The sequence below is a fragment of the Pyrgilauda ruficollis genome, unplaced genomic scaffold (genome assembly GCF_017590135.1).
Source record: "Pyrgilauda ruficollis isolate IOZ18807 unplaced genomic scaffold, ASM1759013v1 scaffold1, whole genome shotgun sequence".
Taxonomy (NCBI): domain Eukaryota; kingdom Metazoa; phylum Chordata; class Aves; order Passeriformes; family Passeridae; genus Pyrgilauda; species Pyrgilauda ruficollis.
The window spans coordinates 6,308,316-6,321,016 of record NW_024508100.1 but is presented as its reverse complement, the minus strand read 5'-3'; the positions used below and the strand labels follow the sequence as shown (position 1 = coordinate 6,321,016).

The following is a 12,701-nucleotide window of genomic DNA, read 5'->3' as shown; positions in this document are numbered from 1 at the left end:
GGCTAAAATCACTTTAGGCAGTTTAATCTGACTGTGATTTGAACCTGAACATTTTCTGATTCACCTGCTTAGCTTTCTTTTCTTTTATAGCTGGGAGAAATATAAGACTTAACCTGACTTTTATGTTCTTTCCAGTTTGAAGTGTGGACATTATAAAACATAAGTCCCTTAATTCTTGTTTGCTTGTTCATTTTATTTCAGCTGTTTTGTACATTTGCTTAGCTGGCCTTTCTTTGTCTGACTTGTAGGTCTTTGAAGAAGAGCACCACATCTTGTACTTGGACCATGGTGGAGTTATTGTGGCTATCAAAGACACCTCTATCCCTCTGAAAATACTCAAGTAATTCTCCAGTCAATTAGAGTAGAGCTGTTGTGTACTCAGGACCTCAGGCAAAGTTCAGAGTTTAAGATAAGCATTTCATTGTGATCATGTACGAAGCACAGGTGGAGTCAACTTAATTTAACATTCATTGAGTCAACAAAAATGCAGTTGGATGTTTACTTAAGATTACTTCATGCTGCTGAAGACCATGGCATCATGCATAATAAAATTTTCTTGCATAAGTGTAGGCATTTTTTGCTTAAAAGATGTTCTGGAACTCTGCAGTAGAAGCCATGTTCAGAATAATTGTTTATCTGCTACTGGTAGCACCAGCAGTACATGTCAGGGGCGCTCAGCCTGTGCTGCATATGTGGCTTAGGCGTGCAGTCAGGAGAGTTCATTGATACTGTAAAGTCTCTGTCCCCTCGAAGGGCCATAGGGAACTTGGAGAATAGCCCTGAGTTTCTCTGGCAAGAGCAATTTAATGCAGAGCTTGGGAGCCAACAGGTGAAGGACTTAGTTGTGCTTGTGTGCTGTGTAATTTGGTGTGGCAGAATCACAGCTCATCTGAGATATTCATGCAAAAATAACTGCAGTGTGCATAGATCTTCTCATAGGTGACAGTGCAGAAAATGGCCTTCTCAGCCTGTTTGGCAGGAAAGGTTTGTTGCAAAGCAATTTGGTATAAAATATCAAGTTTTAGACTGTATGATAGTGCAGCAAAACATGGTAACCTTGTGTAATGGTTACACAAGGTTACACACAGAACTATAATTTTCAGCATAAAAATACATCCTTAAAAAAGACATTAAAAAGCATAAAAAGACATCTTTATCACTTGTGAATTGGCTTATTTTTGCAGAACTGTGTTATATACATGAATAGGAACTAGGCTCCGTACCTGGCTATCTGGACTGAAAGCCATCATTAACCTGTCCAAAAGACCTGAAGGAAATGTACAGAAAAAAAGACTTTGACTTATAAGTTTTGGCATGCACATTTGAAATATGTTTTGAAATATGTTTTGCCGATTCGTTAGTATCTTTTTCAAATGTTTAAGTGGATGGCCATGTTTAAGTGGATGGCAATGTTTAAGTAGCAGCCATGAAGGGCCACCCTCATACTGGTTCCTGGAGTTAGTGCACTTCCCATGTTTTAGCAGTTGGCCTCTCATGTTTCACTGGCCTCTGCTTAACAGGTCTATGGCTCAGAGACTAGAAAGAATGAAATGTGAATTAATTTGCTTTTGAATCTTCAAGGTAGCAAGATAATTTGTTGACAGAGCTCAGTTTTTAATCAACCTGAGGAATTTTATTTTTGTGGAAAATTTATTACACCTTCTCATAAAAATGTGAATCCCTGGATAAGTTGCAGAGGAGATCACATTAATATCATGCACTGTCTAGGCACACTCTATTTTATGATTGAAAATCCTGAGCTTTAGTAGTGAGGGGATTTTTGAAGTGCATTCTGCTTTGTATACCAATAGTTGTAAATGAAAATGTTTTCTGCTTTTTTACAGATTCAGCATAGATGAAGGGCAGACCTGGAGCACACATAATTTCACCAGCACTTCTGTCTTTGTAGATGGACTGCTTAGTGAACCTGGAGATGAGACACTGGTCATGACGTAAGGTTTTGGTTTCACCTCTGTTTTCAGGGCTCTCTCTGTGCATGCATTTGCATAGATTTTCAGCTGTACATGTTTGAGATGGTCCTTGAGTCAGTGGCTTTTGCTTCCCACAGTCACACAGACACTTACAGTAATGTCTGAACCTTCCTGGTATGTAACCTGTCTTTGAAATCATCTGACTGCAGTATTTCAGATGTTAAAGATTATGTTCAAATGAAATCTTGCAAAGTTACCACTGGGGAGAGAGGAATACTAGGACTGCTTTACAAATCTGAAAGATGCAGGGGAAAAAATAACTATTTCCTCTTGGGGTTTTTTTTTGTTTGTTTGGGGTTTTTTTTGGGTTTTTTTGGTTTTTTTTTTTCCTACAGATTTTTAGTCAGACATCAAAAATGTTAAACATCTATTGTCTTCACTGTGTAAATAACTATAGTGTTGTCTTAGTAAATAGCACTGCGGTACTTGATGTAAGCAAGCACTGTGCTATCAAATATTTGTTTTATTCTGTGCAGTGACAGAGGCAGATGCTGTGAATAGAGTTAAAAATAACAAAATTCTGCAGCTCAGAATTGTTTATCCTGTTTATCTGTCTTTTTCCAAAGGATCAGGGACATCTGGATCTGAGCTGCACATTTTGCTCCATCTCTAAGATAAAAGCTAGTATTTTAGAAGTGTCTGAGAGTAAAAAACACCTGTCCAGTAAGGGAGAAAGGCACATGCTGCCTGCAGCCAGAGAGGGGAGTGCACCGAGGGCAATGCACACAGGTTGTTGTGTGTGCTCCTATTGCAACAGTTTGGGTGATTCTTTATATGGAGCTCAGTGTGCTCGTGACAGGCTTTTTCTCCCAGGAGTTACAAACAGAGCTGCCTTTGACATGTATCAGTAGCATATTCCCCAGGGAAAAATAAATTAATAGCCCAGTGTATAAAGGACCCTCAGCAAAGCAGAAATCCTACCCAATGTAGTTCAAAGGGCTGTGCCAAGTTCATAGCGCTGTGCAGAGGTGGGATTTGGTCTGTTGCTTGTTTCTCTCTTTCTTCACTGCCCCATTTATCCTCCATTATACATCTACAGCCTGAGAAGAACAGTATTATCCCATCATCTTTCTCTTCTCTCAAATACAGGTTTATTTATGATATAATATATGCCACATGGAGACACTTATGCCTCTGAATGAGGGATTTCCATTGATTTCAGTAAAAGTAGATAGATCAAAAGCTTATCCCAAACTGTACTTACTGGCGGATAAAATGATGTGTGGTGACTGTATGCTCTGGGCTTGGGTTTTTTTCCTTATTTAGTATCATTAAAAACTCATTCTGTGAAGATGTGCTTAAATATCTGGCTGAATGGGCTAAAGAGCTCTTGTAAAACATGATGCCTTTCTAAAATCATTTATCTATCTAAAATACATGGAGCTGCCGCTAGATTTGGTACGAGCCCAAATTGACAACAAAAGCATCATGTCACTTGTATATTTCTAAAGTCACAGCAAGAGTCTGACTAGTGTGTGAAGCCAGGCTTGTAGAATCTCACTTTTTAGCTAGTTTTACTGAGCATGGAGGGCCTCAAACCTTTAATAGCACAGACTGGCCCTGAAGATATGTGCAAATTTCCTACCAGATTCTAAAGACAATGAGAAGAATAAACCTGCAGTATGTGTTTCATTGTTGCCATTGTATCAACTTCCTTGTCTCTCCCACTGCTTTTGACTGTTTTACCTTCAGGGTGATGTTGTCAGCTCAGTGGTGCTCTGTCTGACTTTGTGTCAAGACCTTTTGTCATTCTGTCTGGCTTAGTTAATTTTTTCCTGAAAACTTATTCTCGTACTAAGTTATGGTGCTTGACTTAATCTACAGTGATTTGTTGCTTTTGAGAAATACACATTCCCTGGAAAAAAACCCCAAAATCAACTATGCCATCTTTTCATTTTGTTAGATAGAATTTTCTTCCAAGTAGAACATGGTAATATGAACTTGTGAATGGTAATGGAAATAAATTGTGTCTTTCACCTTAAAGAATCCCCAAATCCACTGCCAAGGACCTAGTTTGATTTATTTTCCTAGTACAAGAATTTGATTTTCTCCCTTTGGTATGGAATGTGTTTGAATAAGGATTTTGAATAAAGAGTATGATGTCAAAATCTGCATAAATTAGGAGCAATAGCATAATTCTGAAGTGGAAAGGTAATAACTGAAAAAATGTGTAGCAAAATTAAGGAATAGACAGTATTTCATTTAAAGCTTCTAGAATAAACTCACAAGAGAGTCAAAGAATATTTTACGTGTCCTGAAATTGACTGTTAAGGTAAAATCCTGGTTCCACTGAAGTCAGTCTGTGCATAAGAGATTTCTCATTCTCCAGCATCGTGTCTAGGATATTGACTGGACTTGTAAGTGGCTTCCATTTGAATTCCAGTTCTGTCCTAATTTATCCAGAATCATAAATGGTTTGGGTTGGAAAGGACCTTTGAAACCATTTAGTTCCACCCCTCCTCTCATGGGCAGGGACACCTACTAGAATAACTTGCTCAAAGCCCCATCCAGCCTGGCCTTGCAAACTTCCAGGAATGGAGTATCCACAGCTTCCCTGGACATGGTCCAACACCTCCACATCCTTCTTGTGTTGGGGACCCCAGAGCTGGATGCAGCACTATGGGTGGGCTCTCATGAGAGTGGACAGAGTGGCAGAATCCTCTCTCTTGCCCTGAGGCCCACAGTGCTTTGGGTGAAGCCCAGGATCAAATTTGGCTTTCTGGGCTGTGAGCACACGCTGCTGGCTCATGTTGAACTTCTTGTCAATCAACAGCCCCCACTCCTTCTCATCAGGGCTGTTTTTAACTCATTCTTCCACCCAGCCTGTGTTTGTGCTTGGGATTGACCCAAACCAGGTGCAGGACCTTGAATTTGGCCTTGTTGAACTTCATGAAGTTCACACAGGCCCACCTCTCAAGCCTTCAAGGTCCCTCTGGATGGCATCCCTTCCCTCCAGTGTGCCAGCCACACCACACAGTTTGGTGTCACTGACAAACTTGCTGAGGGAGCACTTGATCGCACTGTCCATGTTCCAGCAAAGGTGTTAAACAGCACTAGTCCCAATACTGATCCCTCAGGAGTGTCACTCATGACTGTTTTCCATTCCAAAGTGAAGTGGTCTAGTAAGCTTTACTGCAGAAACAGGAAAACATGAACCTGGTTGTCTCAAGTCTTCATTTCAGAAAGTTTTGTGTTATCTCCAAAACAGAGAGGAAAGCCAAACGTTGACTTGTCAAAAGTTTTCATAAAACTCAGTTGTCATCTGTCAGTCAACATTAATCTAAATCATTCATCTAAATCCCCTGCAGTATTCAAGATACGTACATACAAATGCTAAGGATGTGCTCTACAAAAGATCTAGTTAAGATTTTTAGGTGTTTTAGTGGTAAAGTATTCAAAACCTTTAGGAAACTAATTCTGTTTTCAATCTGTCTAGATTTCCATTTCTAAAGAGACCTAGTTAGGAGTTTAGGAAAGATAAGCAATAAAGTATTCATAAATTTTAGGAAACTTGATCTGTGTAAAAATCAACTTCTAAATGAGGAGCTCAAATCCAGTATTTATTGCTAAATGAATAAGTAAGGTTTGCTAAGAAATTTTCTCAACTAGTATGTTTTTATCAAAATAGTGCATGGACTAGTAGGTTTTACTTTGTTCTAAATTTGTGACAACGAAAGTTACTGCAACCCCATTGAACAATACTGAGCAATATTTTATAGTTGGGAAAAATTGCTTGCTAATACTGGATTGAGTAATGGCCTAACTCTGTACAAAAGGAAGAATTTTTTTTTGTCTGAAATATTGATGTTCCTCTCCAGAGGAAATAGTTAATGTAATGAAAGTTTCAAACCTGTTGAAAATGCTTCTAAATCACATCTCAGCTTCTGGGAGTGTTTCCCAAACCAGGTTATTTAGATTGCAGTGTAACCCCAGTAGGCACAATAACCATGGTACCACAGACCATAGCCCCCTTTAAAAGGCCAATAAGAGGTTACATAAAAGAACTGCTTTTCTTTATGTCAGGTAGAATCAAAATCTTCCTTGTGGGTAATTGTATTTTTTCCACAAGGCTATTTTTTTTTGTATTGTCTCATAGAATAACAACTTTGGATGCTGCTGGGAACTTTATTACATCTCTGAACTCCTGCATACATATTTTGCTGTCCTGAATGCCCGTTGTGCTCCTTTTGGGTTCCTGGGTGATCATGGAAACAGGGAGATAGCCTAATTTTAACTTAATCAAAACCAGGTTAATATCAATAGGTGTTAGATATTTTGTAGAGCCGTCTGGGTTTTTTTAACTTTTGATTCTGCTAGGAATGTCAACCTCACCATTAACAACATCAACAGCAGTCAACATTACATGTACTTTGTGGAGCATATTATCACACATGGCAGGATGTTCCTTTTCCTGTTCTCTTTGAGTATCTTACTAGGTGAAGGTACTTCTCTGTGTTTTGAATTCTTTTCTATTGACTTCCTCACACTGCAACACTTATAAAAGGTAGATAAAAGGTAGATAAAGCCTCATTATGATGGAAAATAGCTGATTTCTGAAGGCAAATTCTAGGCTTTGTTTTCAGCTGGTTAATGTCTTGAATGAAAATCATTGCTCAGTTAGGAAATGGTCGTTCTGCTCTCTGCATAAGAAGGAACATACCTGAGAGTAGATAGAGGAAACATGGTGAAAAAAGCATTGGAAAAGCAAACTGCTTCTTCTATTCCAATCTAATCTAGATATCAGCTAATGCAGATGTACAGATCTCTCTTTAACAGCAAGCCTAATGCTTTTGCTGTCACCTCTGTGGACACAGATGTTAGCAGAGCAAGTCAAAGTGTTTCAGTGTCACTGCCAACTTGTGACCTTGGAGTCAAGACCTGGTACTGCCCCAGTCTCTCCCTCTGCTCAAATAAAATTTAGCGGGTAAAGTTTGTTTTTTCAATTTCTTTCCTTGCAGTTTCATAGTGTAGTCAGAAGCATAGGAACAGGATGCTTTCAGTGTCATTTAAAGCCCATATTTTATACATTTTTAGGACAGATCTGTTAATATATTTGAGAAAGAGGAACTGAAAAGTTAGGAATCCTTGTTCTGTAAGAATGTTATCACCTTGTCCCTATTTACAGGAAGAGAGCACAGAAAAGGGTGATGTGACTTTTTCATTCAGAATAGGCTTTGTGTAATTTTAAACCCTTGTCACAGAGAGAGCACCTGAAGCTTTGATCCTCTAACTATGCTTCCCTTTTAGTTTCTATTTCAAATAAATAACCATTACAAACTTAGACAACAACTAAATTTTTTAACACTTTATTTACTTTTGGTTGGGGGCCTTGAATATTTTTTTTTGCTCTCATAATGAAGGAACCACAATTTAGATGACTGTCGTCTACGAACTCTAGCTCTGCTAGGTGAAGTCTGAATTAAGAATTTCTAATTGTGATGACACTTGCTTTTTAAATATATGAGCAGGAAAGAGAGTACTAGCTAAAGAATTATAACATTTTGCAAGTATCCCAGATTAATTTGATCCTTAAGATGAAAACAAAGACTTGAATTATGTAAAAGCTATCCTAGACAGTGTCATATGTTTCTCTTTATACAATTTTGTTCACTGTCCACCTTGTATTTACTTCTGCATAAGACATTAGGCACTAAATCTGCAATGTTTTCCAAACAGCATGTGTGTTAAAAGGTTGTTCTTGGACAGGAACTTATGAAATAGATGGGAAAAAATGTTGGATGTAATTCACAAATATCATGGAGCCGCTGAACTCCTGGATGAAGAGGAAACACCCTCATGCTGCTTCTCCCCAGCCCTTCTCAGAACCTAAGAATTCATTTCCGTTCCTTTTCCCCAAAAGAGCTAAAACCAAGATGTTTTGGCATTAAAGAATGAATGGCAATTATTAGCTTATGGGAACAGGAAACAATGAAAAAACATATTTTGGTTCAATTTCAACTAAATTGTTTCCTCCCTTCATTTTTCACTTTGGCAGCCAAACCAGCCCAACCAAGAAACCCTACTCTTCTCTTTAGTGTATTAAGTATATGCATGTGTTTGTAGTTTAAGGCATTTAAATCATAAATGTCTCAGCATATTTGCACATGATCTCTTGTATACACAAGCACTTTTTATGTGCAGTTGCTTTATGTAGGCAGGTGTCTACTTTTGCACATGGAAGCATTCATCATTTCTGTATTTGCAATTTAGGAAGGCCACTGAAATGTGACCTCTGTTATGTTCTTTTGGAGAATTAGAAAAATATGCTGAATTATAATCTTGATGTGTAACAGACTGAAGCTTGAATCTCACATTACTTTCATCCATTTTACCAGAAGGAACCCTCTGACTTATCTAGGATTTTGTTGATTTTACAATGGTGTAATGGAAGCAAAGACAACTGTTGGAAGGAAAGCTCATCTAATAAAGATTCACTTGTCATTTTCTCCTTTGAAAATAGTAGGCTTTAAATATCACTGTAGGACATATTCATGGCTGTCTCTACCAACCCATATCCCCTTGGAAAATCTTTCAATATTATTCCTGTGAGTTGAGGACAGTGCTGCCTGTTGGCAGTGGCTACACTAAAGTACATCCTTCCCTGCCACCATCTCATCAATTTACTCCTCAGCTAGGTAATTTCTACACAGATTTTGGCACGTCTTGCTATATGTTCAAAGACACTGTAATAATATGAACCACAACAGGCAGAACAAAAAGAAAATTGTCACATTTATTTGCTTTTTCAGGGATATTGTCATCATTTGTAACAAAGGTCTATGTGAGGCAAAGGACTCAGCTCTTTGAACTCACCATAAATTGACAAGAGACTTCTAACTAATCTTTTTATGTAGAAGATAACTGAGAAAGATGCTGGTTTTTTAATGTAAATGGTCTTTGATATCTAGTGAACTGTAAGGTAGATTGAATATTTAATCTGAAATTGCAATATTCTTATCAAAATTAGCAGAGAGGTCTGAGAGTTAAAAAATATACAAAACAATAAGTTCACTGACCATTCTATTTCCTTCTCATATGATTTACTGCTGGAAGGGAGACCTTGTATTCAGAAAAAGGAACAAATATAATTTTTTGACAAAGCTCTGTGACTGCTTCCATTTAAAAGGAGACAGAAAGAATTGTTAAAACAATTAACTAGCGTCTCTCATAGTGTGGTTTCCTTTCCCAGCTTGATCATATACTCACTGTTAGCTACTTAGAGGTTTAGATCTGTAAAGAATTTTGGGTACATGCTTGGACAGCTCTGATTAGGTGCTCTCCAGAGGCATTTAGACATATTATCCAAGAGAGAGCCCTTGAGATTGCCAATATCACCTGTATGTGGGGCTCTCAACTGTCTGATTCCAATCCTAGGTTTTACTGTCAGTAGCTCTGTACTTTTGAAGTCTCTTTCAAAAAAACCAGAGGCCCTGCTCCACCCCCAAGTGGCATATGAAGTTAGCAGAGTGCTGCCAACAGGGCAGCTCAGCACTGTGCAGACACTGCTGCAGTGTCCTGCGCTGAACATCACAGTTGATGGCAAACTCATACAGAGGAGAGCAAAAGCCACTGCAGCACTTGGAGATTAAGGCAGTGAGTCTAGAATGAAAGAGGCTTCTGATTTCAAACAAAAGTGACCGTGCGTCACACAATTGTCATCGCTAGTCCTCAGTACAACTGCAAAACTTGCACAGTTGCTACATTAAACATCTGAATAAATTCCCCATGTCACCTTTGTGACCTTGGTGGGAAAATCCTGCAGGGTCACTCCCACCACTCTGAGGTCTTTGAGTGTTCTCAGGTATTCATGAGTAAAGCAAAACACACAGGCAGGAGATGACACAGCTACTACTGCTCACCTGAACAAGGAGTCTCTATTGAATAGGTCTTGTCTATTGAACAGAATTTACTGGAAAAGATTTTCATTGCATATAATTTCTGTTAAATTAACTCTGCCTGATTATGAGCTTTATCAGGAACAGAAATAACCAGCAATCCTCCAGTAAATAGTTTAAATGAGTTAGCTTAAAAACTGCATTAAACTGTCTTATCTATCAAATGATGCAATCAAATTAAAAAATTATGTGCTCATAAATGAACTAGGAACAAATGTACAAAGTTGTTATGGCAACTGAAACACTGAAGTTAAAATTATGGATCCTAAATTCTTACAAATAAAAGTAAATTAATTTCCAAGGTAATTGGAATTTCTTCCAAAAATTATTTATTGCAGCATCATCTTTTATAGTTTCAACAGAATTGATTTGATGACTTTCTAATGAAATATAGTTAATCAAGAGGAAGGTTTTAGTAGCTTATGAATTGCTATCATCTTGATATATAACTTCTAGTCATCAGTTACACTTGCTGCACCATTCCAGTTTTTTTTCATTCATATGATTTTATTCATCATATATATTATATATTTTGCACCTGAGCAATTATATTGTGATTGCTGTTATGTATTGTTTCATTGTAGCTCATATTTTTGTCTAATCCATTGAATCCTACTTAATACCTGCCTTAGTTACTTTGAAAAATACTTCTTTTTTATTCTAGTTATCTTTAGCAGTACATTTAAATGTGCTCATGTGAGCTGTCTGCAACACATGCTACTGCAGCAACAACATTAATAATAATTAAGACTTTTTTTTCAAACAGTTTGCTAAAATGGATGTGTGGAAAATGCTACATTCCTTGGAAAATTTACCCTAGGAATTACAAAGCTGTGTGTCTGCATTTTTAATGGAGTTTGTGACTGTACTGGGACACTTCCTTAAATCTTTGGGATTTTATTTAAGCCAGAGAATGTTGGGAACACTGGTATCATTACTGTGCTCTGTGAGAACATGGTCTTCAGTCTGTAGAATCAGAACAGCCATAATGGAAATTAATTTTTGGGATTTTTTGTTGGTTTCCTTTTTTTTTTTTTTTTTTCCCAAGAGGCTGTATCAACATGCAGAAATGTCATTTCAGTCTTCTGCTAAAAATCCACGGAAGAGAATGTTGTAGCTCTCCCCGTGAAACAGTGACTTTGCTTTTTGCACATATGGTTTGTACATAGCTGCCATATTATCCCAGTAGATTTTGCATAATTTACAGAATATTTTCTATAGTTTTTCTGTCATCATAGGGTGTGGAACTGGGCAATATTTATCTAACCTCTGTCTATAATTCTGATATTTTCTAATTTCTCACTCTAGTGGAGCAGAATGAACTTCAACATCTTGAATCATTACTTCTACAGAATTCTAGAATCATAAAATCGTAGAGGTCGAAGGTGACCTCTGGAGATGATCTGGTCAAACCCCTTTGCTCATGCACACCCACCCAGAGCCAATCACACAGAGCTATTCCCAGATGGCTCCTGAATGTCTCCGAGGGTGGAGACTCACAACCTCTGTGGGCCCCTGTAACAGTGCGCCCTCACAGCAGAAATGCTGATTCCTGATGTTCGGAGAGGATTTCCTGTGTTTCATTTGGAGTCTGTTGCCTCTGGTCCTGTCACTGGGCACCACTAAAGACCTGGTTCCAGTCCTAGCAAAGAATCTTCTTTGTACCTTCCCTCCAGGTATTTATAGACAGTTTTTTACAGTTTCCTGAGAGCCTTCGTCTTATTTGGGCTGAACAGTCCCACTTCTCTCAACCTCCCCTCTTACGAGAGCTGCTCCAGCTCCTTCATCCCCTTCACAGCCTTTTGTGGGACTGCCTCCAGTCATTCCATCTCTCTCTCTACAGGGGAGCCCAGAACTGGACCCAGTTCTTCACATGTAAACTCACCAATACTGAGGAGAAGGAATTAGAGAATAATGTGGCAGTATTTTTTAAGTTTATCCTTGTCCTTCGTCTTTCTTGCCCTTCCTCCCGGTCTCTTTGAGGACAGCTCTTTACTCTGTAACAAGACTCTGCAAACATTTTGTTGTACTTCTCAGCTTCATCTATTCCAGTGAAAAACCCAATTCTTTCAATCATTCTTCATTGGTTACATTTTCTAAGCAGCTTATGAGTCATTTTGCCCCTCTTCAAATTCATTTTTAGTGGGTCTGTAAATATGCATATAAAATCCAAAATTAGACACAGTATTCTTCCAGAGGCCTTACCAGTGCCAAGTTTATCAAAATAATTACCTCCATGTCTTCTGTTTTTGAGTTCTGAATACAAACTAGAATTAGTCTTTCTTATTTTGCAGCAACACTGCATTCTTGTTTTAATTCCACAGAATTCCCAAAGTCTTTATTTGATATTTGAAAGTTATTTTCCCTTTTGGTTTCCACCTTTGATATGGGTTTGGGTTTCTTTTTTCCCAAGGAGTACTTTCTGCTTGGTTTTGGAGTATGTCATCTTATTGATTTCTGAACATTGCTTCCATCAATTTCCACTCCCTTCTTTGTGTGTTACCTGCAAAATTTTTTTGTATTTCTTTTTTGACCATAATTATTAATGAAAATATTGACTGTGGACTCATCATATCTTTGTGATACATATCTCAAAATATTCTTTATTTGATAACTACCTTTTGAAAGTGGATTCCTCTAATTCAATATGTATTTCCATTCCTGTTCACAGTGATTTTATCTACACTATTTTCTTTTTTACTTTGAGACAATGTCAGGTAGAAATGTGTAGCAGTTTAAACAAAGGTCAAAATATACTACATTTTTTTTCTTTCCTTTATCCACTAAGCCAGTTGCCCTGTAAAAGGAGAAAATT

At 37.9% G+C, this 12,701-nt stretch overlaps 1 protein-coding gene across 1 annotated transcript in view; it reads left to right on the top strand.

Annotated features, from left to right (window-relative positions):
• SORCS2 (sortilin related VPS10 domain containing receptor 2) overlaps nucleotides 1–12,701 on the top strand; it is a 353,545-nt gene that overhangs the window by 301,286 nt on the left and 39,558 nt on the right. The window contains exons 12-13 of the mRNA XM_041459356.1: nucleotides 249–340; nucleotides 1,845–1,952. Coding sequence (XP_041315290.1) covers nucleotides 249–340; nucleotides 1,845–1,952 — 200 coding nt within the window. The remainder of the gene's footprint in view (nucleotides 1–248; nucleotides 341–1,844; nucleotides 1,953–12,701) is intronic.